Consider the following 22,183-nt stretch of genomic DNA (forward strand, 5'->3'; position numbering starts at 1 on the left):
GACAAATTACAGGAAAGGGAAATAAAATCCCAGGATGTCAAATATAAGCAGCCAAAGTACAGGCCTAATGCTTCACTGAAGAGGCAGTCAGTACTTACATGTTTTTTTTTTCATCTTTACAGACTCTAGATGGCTTCATCTTTGTTGTGGCTCCTGATGGAAAGATTATGTACATTTCTGAGACTGCATCTGTTCACTTGGGTTTATCACAGGTATGCAAACTGCAGTGTTTGAATTGAACATTTTTGTATATCTATGCAAAATATAAGTATACACGAGTGTGAATGTGTGTGTATGTATTTGTGTATGCATGTTCACATGACAACAAACATTTAAAAGAACAAGGACATATTTAGATATGTTGGAGACTCTGATATAAAGCAAAGTGACATGAAGTCAAAGCAGCACTGTTTTGTTAAATGACATGTAAGTTGCATAAGCAAGTTTAAACTGATGCGTTTGATAATGTATCCAGATAGTTAAAATGAACTTTGGTACTAAAAGATACGCACCCACCCCTAGTAGCATTAAGGTAGTTGTAACGGAAACATTATGAATAAATAATTTGTCTTCAAATAGGTAGAGCTGACTGGAAACAGCATTTATGAGTACATCCACCCGGCTGATCATGATGAAATGACAGCAGTTCTAACAGCTCATCAGCCGTACCACTCTCATTTTGTTCAGGGTAAGTCATCTTTTCTTGCTAGTAATGTCTAAGCCATTCAGTGAACATGCACACATTTTAAATGGAAGCATAACATTTTTCTCAACTATATTTTTCCCCCCTAGAATATGAAATAGAACGCTCATTTTTCCTGAGAATGAAGTGTGTTCTGGCCAAGAGAAATGCGGGCTTGACTTGCGGTGGTTACAAGGTGGGCATGACAAGATTTGGTAATGTCATAGTATTTTGCTTTTTCTGGCAACTGCTTAAGAACTGCTGTATACAAATGTTTATTTACAGGGATGTCTTGAAAACCCAGGGGAGGGATTAGATTTATGACGGTTTTAAACTATTTTAAGCTCAGTTACCTGCAATGAATAATGCTGAAATTGAAATATTATTGCTGATTTTGTGATATGTTGTAGTAGTAGAAGTATCAGTGGGTAGAAACAGTGGCAGTAGTATTACCAGTAGTTGCAGTGGTGGTGGCAGTGTCATAGTCAGTAGTAGTAATAGTGATATAGTGATAATACTAGTAATAGTAGTGATGGCAGTGGCACAGTCAGCAGTAGTAATAGTAGTAGCAATACTAGTGGTGGCAGTGGCATAGTCAGCAGTAGTAATAGAGATAGCAGTAATAGCAGTAGTATTTGCTATAGTAGGAGTAGTACTAGCAATAGTAGTACAAGTAGTAGCAGTGACAATGACATAGTCAGCAGTAGTGACAGTAGTAGCAGTAGTAGTAATGGTGGCAGTGGCATAGTCAGCAGTAGTAATAGAGATAGTAGTAATAGCAGTAGTATTTGCTATAGTAGGAGTAGTACTAGCAATAGTAGTACAAGTTGTAGCAGTGACAATGGCATAGTCAGCAGTAGTGACAGTGACAGTAGTAGTAGTAGCAGTAGTAGTAATGGTGGCAGTGACATAGTCAGCAGTAGTAATAGTAGTAGTAACAACAGTAGGAGTAGTACTAGTAATGGTAGTACAAGTGGTAATAGTAGTGGCAGTAGACGTAATGGTGGTGGTAGTGGTAACAATTGTATAGTAGTGGTTGTGGTAGTGCTGCTAATTTGCCAAATACATGTCAACATGGGCACAAGTGCTGTATTCAAAACATAATTGCAAAATTGTAAATTAAATGAATAGCTGAAACCTTCTAGAACATGTTCATTGCTGCCAGTCTTTTGCTATTTTGTCCTAATGTTATTTTTTAAGCATAATTATTTTGATTTCAGTACCTTTTGAAATTTCTGTTGCCCTTGAATTTCAAAACAAAATACAATAAAATAAAACTACGTGAAATACTTCTGTTTAAAAAGCTATTTTCAGGTGGACTGTTAAGATCTTTGGTTAGGTTTAATAATATATAAGAGGTAAAGGGTTATTCTCTGAAAGTGATACACCTTTTAGTGTTGTTTCCCATGTTTACCATCTTGAGCTTTGAATTGTGTCCTGCCGTACTACAGACTTCCTGTTAAACCCTTTAGCAGAAGATTACCTGAGGTTATACTCCTACTGAAATAACTCCTTCTCTGGTGACTATTTAGACTAATAACTATACCTAAAACTAATCAAAAACAGTAACCATAACTGATATTCTGGAGCCTCACCAAGGTAATAAAGTATTTTTTCACTGGTAATTGGTCATGGTTATAGAATATTTAGTCTGTGTCACCAATATTGCCATTTTTCAGGTATTAAAAACATTTTGTGATATTATTTTCACAAATCCAGACCAGGTATAGATCACCCCTCAGCAATCTATAGGAGACTGAGTTGAGGGAAAGTGCTTTATGGTGTAATGCAGGTTTGTTATTGCTTGTATTCTTTTTGTAAAGAACATCTGAGGCCGCTCTAGTTGCTGCATGTGCCTGGTCAGGTGCATACCGAAGGGAGCATTGTACTCTGTGTTTGGTCTGCTAAGAGTAGAGTATAGTCAGATAATGACCTCTTTGGTCCTAGATGCCATGCCCTTACTTATAAGTTGTGCAACATAAAAGGATTTCTTCACCACTGTGGCCGCATGGTGGTTGAAGGTAAGATTACTGTATATGTGCATACCCAGATTCCTGGCCATTGGGTTGACACTTAGGGACATATTATCAACACAATAATTAGTCAGGATGGTTTACTTCCAAAAGGGTACAATTATGCATTTCTTAAAACTGAGTTTAAGGCTGAGGCTTTGGCACTATTTGTTAGTCAGAGATAGGCCTTCTTGAAGAATGCTAGTGTCTTTAGGGGAGTGGATGGTAACCCCCAGCTTGCAATCATCTGCACACTTAGTCAGCATTTATTTCCACTTTAGAAAAATAGATGCCAAAAAGGATTGGGCCCAATACTGAGCCCCAGAGGACAGTATGTGTGACTGAATGGAGAGTAGATATTTCCTTGTGTGCTAAAGGCTAGGATCTTTTAGAGTGTATTCTATAAGACTGAGAATACTTTCTTTGCAACCTCAACATAAGATATGAGCCTATTGACATATTGTTCATAGGTTCATAGGTTTATACTAGGCTATCTGCCCTAAGGCATTTATAAGCCTAGCCCAAAGTTTTGTGGCTTACGCCACCCCTTATATGAAAAAATACTGTGCCCATTAGTTTGTTGTGCCTCTGTCCAGCAGTGAAACAGAGATGATTCCTGGGGTAAACCTACGATCTCCCATCCACAGGTCAAGATTTCTCTTGAACAGAACCAACGAGGTGCTCTGCCTCACATGGACCGGGATTTTATTCCACAGCATAGGGAGTCTCTGAGTGATAAATCTATCCCTCCAGCACGTCCTATTTATATCCGTGCTAAGGTTTAAGTCACTTGCTCTAGTGGTTTTGGTGGATTTGGACTTTTTGAGGTGGAGCATGTCCATTAATTCCGGGTTGGACATGGCCTTGTATGTCAGGCACATGTCACCTCTGAGCAGACGGTATGCGACTGAATAGAGCTGGAGTTTCTTCAATCTGGCAGCATATGACAGATTTTGGAGTCCCTTTATCCTTTTGGTGAGGAACTTTTGGGGTCTCTCCAATTGCTGCAGATGTCGGGTGAGATACATCCCGAATGGGGCATTGTACTCGATCATTGGTCTGATAAGTGAAGAGTACAGGGGAACAATGACCTCACTAGATCTGGATGTGAATCCCTTCATGATCAGGTGGGTAATGTAGAAGGTCTTTCTAACCACTTTAGCAACGTGAGTGTCAAAAGAAAGGCCACTGTCAACCTGGGTCCCCAGGTCCCTGATAACCTCTTCTGTGCTTAGTGGATTGCCGCCTATATGGTAGCTTGGGGTTACCTTGTTTTTCCCGAAGGGTATGACTATACATTTTTTGGTGTTTAACTTCAGGCCATGGCTCTGGCACCAGCTATCTGTTTCCGTGAGTCCCTTTTGAAGGATATCCGTGTCCGATGCACTTTCCACTATGGCGCCCAGTTTGCAGTCGTCTGCAAACTTTGTCAGCCAAAGTCCTCCCATGTTGGCCTGTACTTCTGAGAAGTAGATGCCGAACAATAGGGGCCAAGGACCGAGCCCTGTGGGACACCACTTGTGACCGGCTTGGAGTCTGACATAGCGCCAGCAACTCTAACCCTGTGGGTTCTGTCCTTAAGCCAGTTTGCAACCCATCTTGTGACATATGGGTTTACATTTAAGCTGGTAAGTTTTTCTACAATACCTGAGTGGGGTATTGTGTCGAAAGCCTTTGCAAGGTCAAGGTAGGCTGTATGGACTGCCTTTCCCTCATCAATGGCCTTGGTGACTGTTTCGAAGAAGTCGACCAAGTTCAAAAGGCATGATCTGCCCTTGACGAAGCCAAACTGGGTCGGGTCCAATGTCTGCAAGTCCCCTATATCTTTGTTTATGAGCTCCATTATGATCCTCTCCATAGCTTTGCAGACTGAACTTGTTAAGCTTATGGGGCGGTAATTACCAGGGTCCGTAGAGGCACCGCCTTTGTGGAGTGGGACCACAGTTGTGATTGTTATTATGTTGTGGATGATTGATGCTTATTGATAGTGAGCTGATGGCAAAGGTTTGATTCCATAATTCTTAAATATTTGCTTCTCTCACAGTTGTACTATCAATCAGTAGAAGCAGTTAGTAGTTGGAAAGCTTAAGGTGGTTATTACACTGCCTTAGATCACCTAATGCAATCAGATTAGTCTCAGATGTGATGAGGGCAGAGTTCTGAGTCATGTTGTCAGAGGGAAGGGAATAGGGATGGTTGTAGTACTCATGGGTTAAGGGAGTTTGCTTTAATAGACCCTAAAGATTTATGAACTAATTATTTAGGATGATACCATGAAGTTAGGTTAGATGATAGCTAATGTAGCAGTACTTTAAAGAGATAAATTAGGCTAGTACTACGCAGGTCTCTCACACACACACACACACACACACACACACACACACACACACACACACACACACACACACACACACACACACACACAAACTGCAGAACAATTGCTAGGTGCTGAACATTGCAGCTTTAGTTTAGCCCACAGAATGAACACCAAGAACTAACAGTGAACTGCTAATACTGTAAAACTAAATTTTAGGGTCAGACATGCTGGGCACTGAGCAAAGTAGCTACGATGATTTACTACGGAATGATCAGCAATCCACAGAAAATGCAGTTATGTAGCAGGGGTGTAGCAAGCAATCTCGGTTTTGTACTTGCAAGCTCTCAGTGCTACCCCTTCCCCTTGGACACCTATCACTTAATAATGGACACATCTCTCAAAATGCTACCCGCAACACTTAATAAATATAAGTAATATTTTCAGATGTTTCCCCTAAAACTATCAAAGATATTGTTTTTAGATTATCCATATCCCACCTGTTGTTGGAGGCATTCATTTAGACTGTTGTAGACATAGCATAACTTGCAAAAAGCCATATAGATTTGATGCTCTGAAAAAATATATACTCAGTAGAGTACAAAGAGTATGCCTGGCTACACCCTTGTTATGTAGCTAATTTGTAGAGTCACAGATGTTTGCACAAGTTAGGATGCTTGCACACATTGCAGCGTAGTCACTGGCAGTAGCCACAATAGTTAATAGCGTGTAAACACAGAGCAGTCACTAAGCAGTAACACTGAAGAGGATAGTAGCACACAAAGCAGACCAGTTTCTTGATGCTGGTCTCTAAATAATACACAAGTAAAGGACAATAATCTAGGCACTGGACACAGTACTTATAGCCTCTAAAAGCACTATAGTCAATAAGCAGTAACACTGAGCAGGGCAGAACTGCACTCAGCAGAGTCATTTTTAGATACTGGTCCCTAAATAATGTACTTAACTAAAATATGATACAAAATACACTAAGAGGATTGTAGAAACATTTCAGTTTAATCCAGTACTCAGATACACACACACACAGACACACACACACACACAGACACACACACACACACACACACACACACACACACACACACACACACACACACACACACACACACACACACACACACAAACACACGCACACACTACTAGAAGTAGGAGACATGCACTGTATTATACTCTGCAAAAAGTAGGAGAGGAATTAAGCAAGGCTTTCCAGGAATGATGATTAGTGGTCATTCTACTGTTGCCTGTTGTGTGGCTACTACTAGTGTTGGTCTTAACGCAGCTACAGGCAGCTATGAATCAAAGTCCCTTTGCTTCTTATCTCAACAAAAGCAAAACAGTAGCACTTATTCCAAGCAGGTTCCTGAGGAACGGCTTACTGGCTCTTTGATGATCAGCAGTCTCATCTCAGATGTTGCACAGGTCTGTAGGTTTGTTGCAGCTTTCTGCTGCTAGATACCTTGCAGTATTAAACTGAACAGGGTCCCACCAAAATGACAACCAGATGGCAACCACACCAGTCAGGAAAGTCCCATGTACACTGTCTAGTCAGAGCCAGTCAGGAACTAATGTCCCTCTGCTCCTCCTCTCACCGGAACGTGTGAATACAACAGAGTTTCTGTTAGAAAGAACTAGATGATGCTGTTGTAAAACATTATTTCTTACTTTGCTGAGTATATAGGCTCTCTAATCAGGTCCAAATGCCTGCAATTTTTGCCAGGGCCAGCGAGGAGCCTAATAGTGTTGTGTGGTGTTGTGCTGTTCTACAACAATCCCATTTTTTCCCCTTTATGCTTTACGTTACTCCTTTTCTTATCTCTCTTCCATACAAGGCTTCATGCTATGGGTCGGTGTGTGTGTGTGTGTGTGTGTGTGTGTGTGTGTGTGTGTGTGTGTGTGTGTGTGTGTGTATATGTGTGGGGGCATATCACTCCACAGCAGCTCAGCCATAGCCACCACACCTTTCCTTCCTTAGACCCTGCCACCATGTGTAGTGCCCCCAGTTGGCTTCAGAGATTATCTCAGGGATGTGCATGAGTCTGCCCACACACATCTTCCTTGCCACTCCTAATCAGGGCTTTATCCCTCTATGCTACCAGAGAAGCTTGCTGTTGTGAAGCATTGTGAGTCGCCAGGTTAGTTTTTTATGTGTGTATTTTTTTCTTGTTCAAACTGTATTGGTAAACTGCTTAAAAGTAACGGGAGACATCTGTTCAAAATTAATATGTCTTAAAATGACTGTAGTACACAAACAAACAGTTCATAAGTGCTGAAGTATTCAAAGATATGCTTGGAGAGATATCCAAAGCAGGTTTCCAAGAGGTTTTTCCTAATATGGTTGTAAAATGAAATAACCCTAATGAACTGTCAAAAGAGTTGACAGATGAAGAGATTCTCAGTTCATTAGTATCAGCTATGCAGGCAACAGTATTTTCTAAGCTGTTTATGATTGGAAGTATACTGTGATATGGTAGCATTTCATGAACAGTGCTATAACTGCAGTACTGTGATTAAAATGCTGCTGTGAATTGCAATTATTAAAAATGTCAGCTACAATGTTGGTATCAATAAAGAGCTGCGGGGATGCCAATATATTAAAAAAAAAATAAAGGTTCCATAGTTCCAGAGTCTAATGACATTGAAAGCATATTAAAGGAACCATACAGTATTGAAGTGACTCTAGTAAGCATATTTACATTGCCTCAATGTTTTAAATGAATCTACATCAAAATTAAAAGGAGATAACTTTTTACTTCTGAAAAGGAGGAGGTAACATAGGTGATATATCTTTAAATAACTGGCACCTCTGCCCTCATTCAGTCTTGCATGTGGCCTGATTTCCTGGCAGTCTGGAAGTACATTTGATGGAGGTATCACTTGTACCTTGTTTGTTTGTACATAGATTCACAGACTGTTACTAGGCTAATGCCCTTGGACCCTTTCTAGGCCTTGACAAGTTTTCCCAAAAGAATAATGACATCCTGTATCCAAACAGGACATTGAGGGCCAGGCATTTATAAGCTACCTTTGTCCATAAGGGGTATGGGTGCCAGGCCCAATGTAAATTTCCTATTATCCATCCATTGGTCTAGGTTGTGGTTAAATTAGTTAATAGATGGACTCAGCTTCACATGGATGGGAAGCCTGTTCCACAGAAGGGGCAGTCTCTGGGGCACATATCTGTCTCTCCAGCATGTTCTGTTTTAAGTCACATACAAAATTTAGGTCCCTAGACTTTGTATTTCTGGTACGGTTTGATTTATGAATATACAGGAGATTCATAAGTTAGGGGTTTGTGGATGCCTTGTAAGCCAGGTATAGATCACCCTTCAGCAATCTATAGGAGACTGAGCAGAGGGAAACGGCTTTAGGGCACTCTGCATAAGGCAGGTTTCTTATGCTTTGTCTTCTTTTTTGTAAGGAACCTCTGAAATTGTTGTACTTGCTGTGTATGCCTGGTCAGATATATACCAAAGGGAGCATTATACTCTGTGATTGGTCTAATAAAGGCAGAATACATTGGGATAATGACCTCTTTGGACCTGAATGCCATACCCTTACTTATAAGTTGCCCAACATAAAATGATTTTCTCACCACTGTGGTTACATGGTAGTTGAAGGTAAAGCTACTGTTTACATGCATACTCAGATTCCTGACCACTGTGTCTACTCTTAGGGGTGTATTATCAACATGGTAATATGCGGGGATGATAGACTTTCCGATATTTAAAATTATGTATTTCTTAGCATTGAGTTTAAGACCATGGCTTTAGTACCATCAGTGCTAAAGTGCTAGTCAGAGATAGGCCTTATTTGAAGAATGCTAGTGCCTGCAGGGAAGTCGATAACCCCCAACTTGCAATCATCTGCAAACTTAATCAGACTCAAATCTTCAGTATTTGCTTCCATTTCAGAGAAGTATGCCAAAAAAGAGCGGGCCCAGTACCGAGCCCTGGGGAACTCTGCTATTGACAGGCCTCTTGGTGGAGGTGGCCTCACCCATTTTGACCTCATGGGTCTTATCAGTAAGCCTGTTGGCTATCCAGTGGGTAATAAAAGGGTTTATATCTAAATTAGTAAGCTTGTCTGTAATGCCTGTGCGGGGTATTGTATCAAAAGCCTTGGCCAGGTTGAGGTAAGCTGTGTGCACACTCTTACTTTCATCTAGTGCTTTGGTGACCCTCTCAAAAAAGTCCACCAAATTTAATAGGCATGATCTTACTTTAATAAAGCCGAACTGTGATGGGTCTAGCATTTGCAGGTTATCTATGTCCTTATTTATCATGTTCATGATGATTCTTTCCATGGCCTTACATATGAGGCTGGATAGACTTATGGACCTGTAGTTGGACATTCTTTATGCAGGGGAATGACTGTAGCCATGTTTCATTCCTTGGGCACAAAGCCTGGCTGTAGGCTGCAGTTGAAAAGTGATTCAAAGGGACCAGAGAGGTCATGTTGCATGCTACTTAGTAAGAATCTCGGAATATTATCAGGGGTCCACTGATGCAGTGTTTCTGGTCTTGGAAAGTGCATTGAAGCCCTGTTCCCTAGTAGTGGTTGGGGGTATTGTGGTATGCAGTATATCCATTGGACTATGGGGTGGGAAGAGTGGGGGGAGAAGTTTGAGCTGAACCTGTTAACCAAAAGATTGGCAATGGCCTCTGGTTCAGTGTGGGTGACGCCATATTACAGTACGTTCTACACATTGTTGCATATTTCCCTTGAGGTTACAGACAGAGCTGTAGAAAGCTTTGTAGTTGTCCTTTGCCTCAGGAGATATATTCTTCTTCAAATGTAATGTTTGACGTATTAATTAACCCTGTTAGCTGTCTGTTTAGACTGGTCAGAGTTTTTAAGTATGTTGAGCTTTATTCTTCCTATGCTTGGCCAAGGCTTTTTTCTTCGTATTAACATATTTAAATACCAAGTGTTGCACCCTCCACTCATTTCACTTTCTGTCCTTTCTCATATGTATGCTCACTCTACTTTCATAGTTTGCCACCATTATTTCTTCTTGAAGGTCCTCCACTCTTCTGCAGAACTCATATTTTCTGCCAAACCACAGATTCTTGAACCAAAGTCTGTTTCACATCCTGAGTGCCCTACTCATCAGTCTCTGCCCCTCTCTTCCAACCATCATTTGCCAATTCCTTCTTCTCTCTTCTACTTCTCCTGTTGAATCTTAATCACTTTTTCATTTTTTTTAATTTATTAAAATGTAGATAGGTCTAGGACCTCAAGTGTTTTTACTAAGTTGCTTTACCAAATGCCATACTAGTTAGCATGCACACTTCTAACACCTGATATACTTTAAGGCCTGGATTCTGAAAAGAATGGTTGTGATGCAGTATGCCAAGCTGGATGTATTACTCCACACTTGAGTCTAAAACACAGGGATCCTCCAGTCCCAGTTCAACACACTGTAATACGGACTAGCAGAACTATTAAGTCTGATTCTAAAAGGGGAGTTGGGCTTGCCTCACCAAAATAGTTGGCATTATCCATTGGAGAGGCCTGCCAAAGTACAATTCTGAATCAGTGGTGAAACTCATTTAAATGAATGAGCCTTTCAGTGAGGCAGATTCTCCAACTGTATGTGGAGCTAGGTAATGGAGCAACACTGGGTGAAAAGCCAAGCATTCATTACCTAGTTTCACATACAAGTGGGGCTGTACTGAAGGATTCAAGAGCCAGGGAGTATGCTTGGGATCATGGGCATTGAAGACTGTGTGTGCAGTATTACGCTCTCCTGAGCTCCTCAGGGGATAGGTCATGTTAGTGTCATCTTAAAAATAGATCTTAATCCCTATTGGTCTAGTGGTCCAGAATCCACATTCCTTTCCTTGGACATTGTGAATGATGGCAATGCTAACCACAGTGCCTGTTTTCAATAGTCCACACTACAGATAGAGCTGTTGCTCTTATTACCTCCTGACTATGCAACTCCATCCATATGTGGGACCTGGAGCCAGCCTGCAATACCAAGTCCTACATACAAATGGAATTGCTGTGCCTGAAAGCTTCAGCCAGACTTGGCAACCCTGCAACAACTTTGGTTCCTGCACTCACCATAGGAAATGATATTCAGTGACACAGAATTTTAGGGAATCTTATTACCTTGTTTGGGTGTAGCAGCCCTCATTTAATTCAATAGCTGTTTTGTGAGGTATTGAATTGGATGGAACCTTTAGGGAGAGTGGGATGTTGGAGGTAGTTCTATCTCTCTTATACCACCATTATGGAATCTGCCCCCTAGCAATACCTGTCTCAGAACAAGAAAGGAAAATGAAGCACCAGTTATTCTGTATTTTTCATTAGGCATCTTATTTACACACATCTCCAAATTTATAAATATATATTATAATATAACGTATTTATGTTGAGTAAGGCTGCTTCTTACCTTGGAAAATTACTTAAAATTTAAAGAAATACAATAGGTCTCTTCAAAAGCTAAAGAAGTAAACACTGAAATAACATTTTGAAATAATACACTTCAAATGTTTCATATATTGTATATTGCCTGTTAATTAGAAAATAAGTTAGTAAATCTAGTAACCTGAATCAAATAGTTGACTCTATGAAACCAAAATATGAATCATAAATCAACATTTGTAATTAGCTGTAAATCAACAAATCTTAAACACATACCTACAAGTTCATAGTATGAGATTAATTCAAAAAGTCAACTAGCCTAACTTAATAAATAATTAAAATATGAAACAACAACTAGTCTTGTCTCAGATGAATTTGTAGAACAAGTACATCACCTGTGTCCAGAGGTCACAGCTCCTTCTCTTCTAAGAGGTCTGTCACTGTCAGTCTGGTCATTAGTACTTGTTGATATGTACAGAGGGTAGTTCAATGCTGTGTGACTTAGGCCTATCAAATTCAAAACAGCACTCCTGATTACAGCATGATTTTAGCAATAGCCATCACTTGTTCCTATTAATCATTTGGTATAAAATATTTTAAGAAGAATCTATTTTAACTAGTAAAACCACCCTGTTTGATGATACTGTTAAGTCTGTATTTCAAATATTTAGGAATTTGAAAATATGGTCTCCACCTATAATTATACCATTGTGTATTCTGCATACAGAAAATATGGTCACCAAAATCTTAAGAGTTCAGTATTACATTGTCTGTTAGCACTGCTTGCAAGTCATTGGCTTCATAATACAGAAAATACATTTACTTAATTTTAAATATTTTGGCACAATTTACAGGACTACGTTCAAGATGTTGTAGCCTAATTATTCCCCATTCTATAATGATGACATTTTTTGCCATTACTTTACAGTTGGGTTTGACCTTTAGATTTCCTGTTTTAGGAGTATGTCTTCTTAAATCTGTTGTATTCAGAGCAATGTTTTGCTGTGTCTATTTTTCATCTGTGTTTCCTTTTTAATTCTGCTTCTCTGTCTTAATTCCCTAACATATTTAATTGGGTTTCTATCCAAATCAGCATGTCTGTTTGTCCCAGTACTATTTTTTGTGTCTCCTTTTTGAGCACACTGCTCATAGCTGTAGCTGTTGAAATATTTCTCTTACCTGCTTCCTCTGCCAGCCACGTTATGACTCCTGTTTTTCGTTTTTTTAAATTCATCTTGTTCCATCTTTTGCATGTTGTTGTTCACTGCACCAGTTTGAACTCTCAGCATACCTCTCTTCTCCTATTTGCTTATTCTTTCTTCCTTGCCACTTGTCTTCATGGTCTTTCCTGTTCTCTCCTCACATCATTCATTTGTTTGCACCCTCTGCTTACATCAGTAATCTTTTGTCCCTTAGCTGCTTTCATGTCACGGTCTTTCACTTCCTTTCATCTAAACTATCTATATAAATATCCTAAACCCTGACCATTGACCTCCTCCACTCATCCCACTAATTTCTTTACTCTTTACTCCTTTCCTCTTATACACTGCCCCTTCTCTTGGTATCATTTGGCATTTTTTAATTTAGCTTTCTGTATTCCACAATTTAATTGGATTGATTTATTTCTAGATGCTTTTTTTTTTTTTACAGTTGCTTCAATTTGATGTATTCAACTAAATGTTTGCTGTTAGTGCTTTTTCTCTTACTTAGGTATTAGGCCCAATAAGATACACCAGGTCAGCAAAACTGAAATACATAAATAATCTGTTCATTTTGCACTCAACATTGTATTTGCTTTTAAAGATAATTTGTATTGCATTTCCCATTATTTATGTAGCCCTCTCCATATTATTTTTCCTGGGACACATCTGGGAATGTAATATTAGCTTAATGAGCCCTTCAGTGATGAAATGTTTACTTATGTAAGTAAATACGAAGCATGCCTTTTTCACAAAGGTCTATGCATGTTGTGATTTCACTGCCTTGCTTTAACTCTGTAATGGCTGCGGTTAACCATGGAAGATGTGGACACTACACATTTTGAGCAACACGGCTGTCAGTTATCTAAGCTGGCTGTGTGTCTCTTTCTTTCTTCACTTAGCAGAACTCAGCACAGCATACAGTTATAAATAATTTGTTTCAGAAAATAACATAATTCCTCCAGAATCTTGTTACAGGAAGAAGTGACAGAAGATAGAAAAAAGTGACTGATGGTTTGAAAGGGAGGATAAGCTTGCAGTATTTATTCAGCAGTTTAGCTAATAAATTGTAAAATGAATACTGCAATAACAATACATTCAGCTTTTGGGTCACTCTATAGTGTGACACATTTTTTTGATTTCCACAAAACAAATGTTAAACCAAATGATTTATTTATTTCTTCTCTAAGCATGGTACAGGAAGGAAGCTTATTTCCAGTGTAAGTCTACACGACTACATAGTTCAAGATTCATGCCACAGCATCAAATTCTAGACTTATGAATGCATTTCTAGCAAAACAAAACCACTGAAATTGTGCTGCTTCAGTTTCATAAATATTACAAGTAAAATGAACACCACAGTGTTTTTATTTTTCATGAAGCAACTCTCCACATACACACACATAGCCGTTACATAAAAATACTATCTCCATGGTCATGCAAATGAAGAGACAGGGTAAACATTATTTTAATCAAAATTCTGCCCACTTCCATAATGCAGCTTCTGGTCAAAGAAACGTAGTCACAGACATAAACATACTTTAGAAAGCTGCAGTGCAAAAAGAAAATGAGTAGATGTTACAAGTCGTACTATCAATTAAACTGTATAACAGTTTTCACCAAATAGTTTAAAAACTAAACAGTGTGTTGGAAGACATATTTGATTTAGTTGACTTTGCAAAAAATTCCTTCCTTGAAAGTGCCACCAATAAAATCAAATAAACTATGAATAAGGCCCAAGTAACACACAAACTTGTAAGTACAACAGTAACAACTGTGGTGAATATGTTGACACTGATGGGGGTTTGAATCCCATTCCTGCCAACTGAATATCATGCTGGATATATGAGGGACAGAAGCTATAGTCCTCGGATCTGCTTCACTGCCCCAAATAGACCTGATGGCCACCAGAGGATGATTTGTCAAGTCACACCCGTGGTGCCCAACAAGTCAAAGGAAAAAAAAAAACACACAAATCTTATCCATTGAGTAATTCACCAAATGCAACTTAGCCACAGAAACATACTGGAAGTTTATACACCTGCCCTGTGTATGGGTTTCTGATACCCTCACCCAGACTAGGATTCTACCATGACCACTTATCGAGCTGAAGCTGTGGCCTAGCACCCTAGGCCCTTTTCTCACTATTCTCTATGAGAATCACAGTGTCTTTTAGTGTCCTTCACCCACGGTAATAGCCTTTCAAACAATTTATTGTTTACATACACACACACACACACACACACACACACACACACACACACACACACACACACACACACACACACACACACACACACACACACACACACACACACACACACACACACACACACACACACACACACACACACACACACACACACAAAATTCCCTGGGAAGGCTGGTAGAATTCTCCACTTCCCTACAACTTTTACCTTAGCAAGGTAATATTGCCAACACCCTTATTATGATTAGGGACCAACACACCCCTTACTGATGTCACTCCATGATGTATATGCAAATATAATAATAATAAACACAAAATAGTAATGTGTGTAGCAGTCTGGTCAATTAGAGTCAGATACCAGCAGCTTGCTAAATAATACCTAATTCTTAAGTAATAAATAATACATAAAAAAATACCAACCACTAGAACTTATAAGTGGATACATAAAAACTTACTTAGATGCAAGAAAGTCAAGGCAGTGCTGATAGAAAATAAATATGAATAAATAAAGATAGTTCTGCAAAACATTGGAAAATAATAGTCAGCTGCACACACAATATACTTAAAGAAAACCTCTAACTAATATAGATAAGTACCATAGCTTTCTCTGACTGAAAGAATACTGAACCCGTAGCTGAGCTAAGTACTAAAGTATAATACAGGCAGATTGCAAAATAGAAGATCTGATGTTGTCAATTTTCAATCTGTTCTCAAACTGATGGGTTCTGATCTGAGCCCTCGGATCTGACTTGACCATTGTAAAAGTTTGTGGCAACCTTGAACTGTCAAGCTTCATCCTTACCCAGAATGCATCAACCCTCATTACCTCAGATCTCGTTTGCCGCTTCCAGCGAAAAGACATGGTCCTTCATTCTCTCAAGCTTGGAGTGATAAGTAGCTTTAAAACTTAATGTTGTACCTTTAACCTCTTATACATCACTTATAAATCTATTAACAAAGTTTTTTTTTGTTAATTAGGTGTTGTTGTTGGTCTTTTTCTTTTGTGATGGCTGACAAGGAAAAGAACCTGACTGGGTTCAAAAAATGCAGAAAGTGCGGTCAGAAGATTTCTGTGTTTGACTTGCACACTTTGTGTGTTTTTTGCTTAAGCCCACAGCATATAATAAATCTGTTTTATATGAAGGGATACCCATATGCATAGTTCAAACATATATTTATCTATGATAAATCTGTTTTTTAAGGTCAATGTTTTGACCAAAATACGGTTGTTTAACAATTGGTTTGGTGAATTTTAACTGTAGCTTTGCATGTTTTAAGATTTTAGGAACGTATAAATTTATATATGTTTTTTACATTTCATTTTTAAACAGCATATAATTATGTGTTAAAAGTTGTGTATTTTGCTGTTTATCAAAACGTTTTAGGTAATACTTAGAATTGTGGGTATGGGATTTTTAGTTGAAGTTTTGTGATTGGTCTAGAATTAATTGAAGGGATTATTTAAATTGTCAGACTTAATGGTCCAGTGACTCTGAAGAAGCCAAATTGTTGGTGAAAGCACTAAGTCATTGGTTGTTTTATACATCTGGAAGAATAAAGTTGGAGTGTGATTCTTACTCGTTGCTAGGACTTTATTACTTTATGATTCTAAAGGGACTTTTGCCTTCATCCTTTGATGAAGCTATATCTGGACCATCCAAGGAAAAACTCAAGAAAACATCTTTCACTTCTCTGAGCACCTCTTCTGTATCCTCTAGGTCCTCGGAAAAATCCATAAAAAGAACCTCTTCAGATCCTATAGTTTTTTTTAGATCCTATGAAGAAGAAACAAAAGTGATCTGATCCAGTCTCTTCTACTGATTTAAGTCCAAATTCAAATCCCTGGATAGCTTCTTTGGATCCAAAGTTTCCAAAAAGGAAGGATTCATCAGATCCAAAGACTTCAGATCACATCCCTACTTTACCGATTCTGCCAAGAGCAAGGTACTCTCCTTTGTTAGACCCAGTTCCATAGAGAGTATTTTCTCCCTTTTAAGAAAGACCAAAATCTCCATTGACTCTTTCCAGCTGATCATCTAGGAGTCTCACTGAAGAAGTGTTGAGAGGCTAGTGAGAAAGATCCTCTTGCCACAGAGCCAGCCTGCCCCTTTCTCAGCTCCTACCACATGGGGTCAGGAACCCCATACATCCACAACTCCTCCTCTACCAATTCCTCCTTTGACTCCTATTCAGGTTTCAGAGCCCTCAGATCCGAGTCGTCTGGCATCTTCTTCTTTGGATCAGAGGATTTTTGTTTCCCTGGATCCAAGACTTGCTCTAAGCTCTTCAAGCCAGTCAGATCTGAACAGCTCTTGGAGCTGATTCTACCCCATTGGGTCTGAGGTGCTGCAGTCAACTCCAAAAGTTTTGGAGCCATTCTGCATCTCAGAGCCTCTACAGTGGTCAGTTTGGGTCCAACTTTGGCCTTGGGGTGGCTGCCCTTGGAGCAGTACGGGACTTTGGATCAGAGGCTTGGCCTCTCAGATCCTGGTCCTTATCCCTCTCCAGGATGGTCTGCCTTTAGGGTTTTGGAGAGAGCTCTGTCTGCATCGCAGACCCTGGTGGTGCTTTCCCTATTGGATCCTATGTCTATTTCTGTTCCACTTCTGTGCCTTGAGTCTCAACTATCCTCCTTACAGGGAGAGCAGATACCAAAACCCCAGACATCCCACCAAAGTATTCTCTCCTCTTCTGATACCTCCCTGGAGTATACCACCGAGGAGGTCCCTAAGAAGAGGGCATGCAAGAGGAAGCATATAGATTACCCTGAATCTGTCACAGAGGACACAGATTTTGATGAGGGTGAGGGGCCTCCATGGTCACCTCCTGATGATGTCTCATTTGGAGACATCCTTAAGATCCTGAAACAGAGAGGTGGCTGGAAGCCCAGCAACCCTTCATTGGAGGAATCTGTGTTACTGGAGGCTTTTGGTACTGGCCCATCTACTTTCTGGATGATCCCTCCTGCTGATGAGCACCTGGAGTTGGTCTTGCAGAGGGCATGGAAGGAACCTGATGCCATTAAGACTATTACCAGTAAGCCAGATAAGATTATGACCCCAATGAGACTAAACAGATTTGGTCAAAATGCACTCCTATTGATGCCATGGTCATGGCAGCGGCCACCAGAAAGGAACTTGCTGATGAAAGTACCTCTGTTCATCCCCTTGGCAAGGAGTCATGTGCGATGGACAGATTCAGGAAGCATGTCTATGCTTCAGTGACCTTTGCCTTAAGGTCTATGAACTATTTGGCACATTTTACTAGACTTCAGAAGTATCTTATTAAGGAACCTTTGGGTACCCTCACAGGTACCTTATCAGGAACCATATCTGAAGAGGTGAAAGATTCCGTCACTTCTCAGCTGGTGACCCTACAATTCATTTCCAACTTATACATTAGGCTTATTTCTAATGTGGCAGAAGGAACCTCAAGAGCAGTGGGTTCAGGCATAGCCATTAGTAGACACACCTGGGTGTGTCTGTGTGATTTTGTGGAACCTTTTAAGTCTATGTTCATCAATGCTCCTTTTGATGGCACCTCTCTTTTTGGCCCCAAACTAAGAAATGCATTGTTCAGGTGTGAGAAGGATGGAAAGACCCTTTCTGCTGTGGCATATGTTTTTCCACCCCCAAAGATCCTTTTAGAGGAATCATCTAGGTGGTCAAAAGATGTGGTTCAACAAATCGCAAACATCTTTCCAAGACACATGTGGAGGGTCTTTCCCAGAGGCTGAGGGGGGAAGTTCAAATGGTAGACGCCACCCTCATGGCAGGGGAGGCCCACAACATTAAGGGTTCAGAGAATATTTCTTTGGCAAACCCTTCCAGTGCTTCTGAAAGGATGCCCGACTGTCCCCTCTGGAGGCAATTAGGGAGGTCATTTGTCCCTGCACTGGAGAGCCTGGCTAGAAATTACAAAAGATACTTGGGTGCAGAGGATTGTATCCAGAGGATATATAATTCCATTTTCCCTTCTTCCTCTAAATTCCAGAAAAATCCCCGATGTTCCACCCAGTCAGAGAGAACAAAAAGTCATTCAAATGTATTTATTATTTATTTATTATTTTACATTTGTTGACTGGGAGTAGTCTGATTGAGCTGCAAATAGCCATTTTCAGCAGAGGCCCGGGGAGAAAAGCTCCACAGAAAGGTTGTTGTGTCTTTCGGCTTTTCCCGGTTAGGGGTCGCCACAGTCCGCTAATGATTGGCAGTAGATTTTTATGTGCCGAGTTGCCAGCTCTGATGCACAGCCTTCAACGAAAGTATGCCCATTCATGCATGTCTCCACACAGAAGACGCTCTAGCTGAGAATCAAACAGGAAGGTATGCCCATTCACTCATGTCTCCACACAGAAGACGCTCTAGCTGAGAATCGAACAGGGCAACGTCTTACTGTGAGGCACAAAACAAAAAAGCGATTACAGTGATAATTACAATATTTGCTGGCATTAAACAACATTATTCAAGTTACAAATACTTAAAGGTAATAATTTCTAATGCAGATAATGTGAGATATAATTATATTATTACAGTAAATAGAATGTTAGTTTTATAAAAACATTAGTTTCTTACTAGAGCTGTTTGAGGGGAGGTTTGTAGGAGTTAAGCTAATGGACAGGAAAAAGTAAGTCAGATAGAAAGTGATAGGCATTGTAAGGAAATAAGTGATTATGGCTGAGCAGAGTGAAAGCCAAAGTAAGGGATAGTGGTCAACTAAGGGGCAGATTAAATAGGGAAGGACAGTTTATAGGGGATGTGTGCAGGGGCAAGACCAGAGTGTTTTTAAGTTTTCCTTTGCAGCTGATTTGAAATTTTTGGGTTGAGTTATTTGTCTGATTTGGAGTGGAAGCTTGCTCCAGGCAATGGTAGGATGATAGCTATAAAGATTACTACCCATTTTAGTCCTAGGTTTGTGGATAAATAGTAAGTCTTGTTCAGAGCTGTGAAGCAATCAAGTGGGAGAATAGTGAGATATACAGGAGGAGAGGTTAGGGCAGTAGAAGGGTTGGTATAATACAGAATGTATAATCTGGAAGATAGAGAGAAGAAGCAGATTGGGTAATTTCAGTCAGTTTAAGTATTTAAGTGAGACACAGTGTCTTGGGCAGAGAATCTAGCTATTTTGTTATAAGTTGAGTTAGGTTTTGCTAGGAGTGTGGTGTTGAGGTTTGTAAGTATTTGAGAGCCATAGAGAAGACTAGGTAATAGATAGGTATGGGATAGCGTTACTTTAGATTTGTTGGTGAGAAACTTTCTGTTTCTGTTATGAGGCCTAATTTTTGATGGTTCTTCCAGATACAGTAATTAATGTGCAAGTCAAATTTAAATTGATCATCTATAGTGACACCTAAGAGTTTGGTACTGGTTTCAGCTGCTATTGGAGTTTTATTGAGAGACATGAGATGGGTAAGAGTTTTTGGGAAACACAAAAGCTGCTAAACAAAAGAGTTATCCAAGAGGACCCCCCCCCAGACCAGAAAAGATCTGGAACTTACTCAAGATTCTTTTAGTGTCAAAGAAAACAGGGGACTGGAGACCTGTTCTGGATGTCAGCAATCTGAATAACTTTGTTTGGAGGACAAAGTTCTGGCTGGTCACTGTTCAGTCCATTCTTCTGTTTTTGGAAAAGGATGACTGGATTTGCTCAATAGATCTCCAGGATGCATACTATCATATAAAAATGAACAGATGATCCAGGAAATTCTTATGCTTCTAGGTGGCAGCCAGTCATTACCAGTTCAGAGCACTGCCCTTTCATCTCACCACAGCCCCCAGGGTGTTCAGCAAATGCATGGCAGTGGTAACAGCTCACTTGAGACTGCACGGACTCTGGGTGTTTCCTTACTTAGATGACCGGCTTATCCCCACCCTGACCAGGCATCAGCTCATTATAGCAAGAGAAGAAGTAATCCATACTTGTGCATGATTAGGCATAACCATAAATTTAAAAAAAAATCATATCTTCAGCTAACTGAAGCTAAAGAGTTCATAGGAGCATTGCTCAACACAAGATCAACACTAGCCTCCTTTCCTCTTTCCAAAATTTGAACTTTAAGTTTGTAAGTCAACAGAATACTTTGCAGTACCACAGTCCCAGCTTGCCTGGTCCTATAAGCACTAGGTTCAAAGGTGGCAGCAATAACCTTTGTTCTGCTGGCCAAATCCCACATAAGGATTCTTCAGTGGAGGCTGGCATATCAATGGTCAGTACTTCACCTACCCTTATCCACTTGAATATGAATCACCGACTCATGCAAGAAAATCTGAGGTGGTTGACCTAGTTGGAACAACTGCTACAGGGCTGCTTATTTGTCCCTTCTCAACCCAGGGCCATAGTGACCATGGATGCTTCCCAGCTGGGGTGGGGAGGCATTACCTGAGAAAGACAGTCCAAGGCATGTGGTCTCTCGAAGAGGCACATTTGCATGTAAACATTCTGTAGTTGAGAGCGGTGCTTTTAGCACTGCAATCCTTTCAGGAAGCTGTCCCATCAGGAATGATTGCAATACAAACAGGCAATATGTCAGTGGTTTGGTACATCAGCAAACAAGGAGGAACCAAATAATACCCCCTATGTTGAGAAGCACTAAGGGTGTGGTGATGGACAATCTCTTCCAACCTCTTTCTCTTAGCAACACACATTCCAAGACAGGGAGTCCAACCTGCTAGTAGATAAATTGAGCAGGTGCATTTTGTTACCTCACGAATGGTCCCTCAACCAAAAAATAGTAGAAATGATTTTCCGCAGGTGGGGACAGCCTTGCATCGATCTGTTTGTATCTCCCCTAAACAACAAGTGCAGCAGCTACTTTACCTTCATCCCCCCACAGGGGGGAGTCACTGAGGGATGCTCTTCTTGATGATTGGCTCCCCAGGTTACTGTATGCATATCCCCTGATCCCTCTAATACCAAAATTCCTTCAGAAAACTGCCAAGTTGATGAGCAAGGTCATTCTCATCGCACCCTTTTGGCCTCGACAGATTTGGTTCCCCTTCCTTTGACTTCATTTAATCCATCAGCCCTGGATTCTGGATCCATCTTCAGACATGCTGTCTCACCCGGCCCATGACTCATCCAGACCTTCCAAATCTCAATCGGACTGCTTAGTTTCTCCATTTTCAGTAATAGCCAGACAACCTATGCTCTCTTCCTCTATCTTCACTCAGGCTTTCTGCAAGGAAAGTTTGTGCTAGCAAATGGAAACGATTTGTACAGTGGGCATGTCAAAATAATGTGGAACTCTTTTCTGCTCCAGTTTACATGATCCTAGAATTCTTGTCATTGCTTTTCAATCAAGGGGCCAGTTCTTCCATGGTAAAGGTCCAATTAGCAACGTTTTCCAATTTCCATGTTGGTTTCAATGGTTCTTCC

At 40.2% G+C, this 22,183-nt stretch overlaps 1 protein-coding gene across 1 annotated transcript in view; it reads left to right on the forward strand.

Moving 5' to 3' along the window:
• Nucleotides 1-22,183, forward strand: part of SIM1 (SIM bHLH transcription factor 1) — a 410,929-nt gene that overhangs the window by 85,039 nt on the left and 303,707 nt on the right. Inside the window, exons 3-5 of the mRNA XM_044071142.1 lie at nt 123-212; nt 580-688; nt 793-878. Coding sequence (XP_043927077.1) covers nt 123-212; nt 580-688; nt 793-878 — 285 coding nt within the window. The remainder of the gene's footprint in view (nt 1-122; nt 213-579; nt 689-792; nt 879-22,183) is intronic.

Source organism: Protopterus annectens, chromosome 1.part0 (genome assembly GCF_019279795.1).
Source record: "Protopterus annectens isolate FY-2018-M chromosome 1.part0, PAN1.0, whole genome shotgun sequence".
Taxonomy (NCBI): domain Eukaryota; kingdom Metazoa; phylum Chordata; order Ceratodontiformes; family Protopteridae; genus Protopterus; species Protopterus annectens.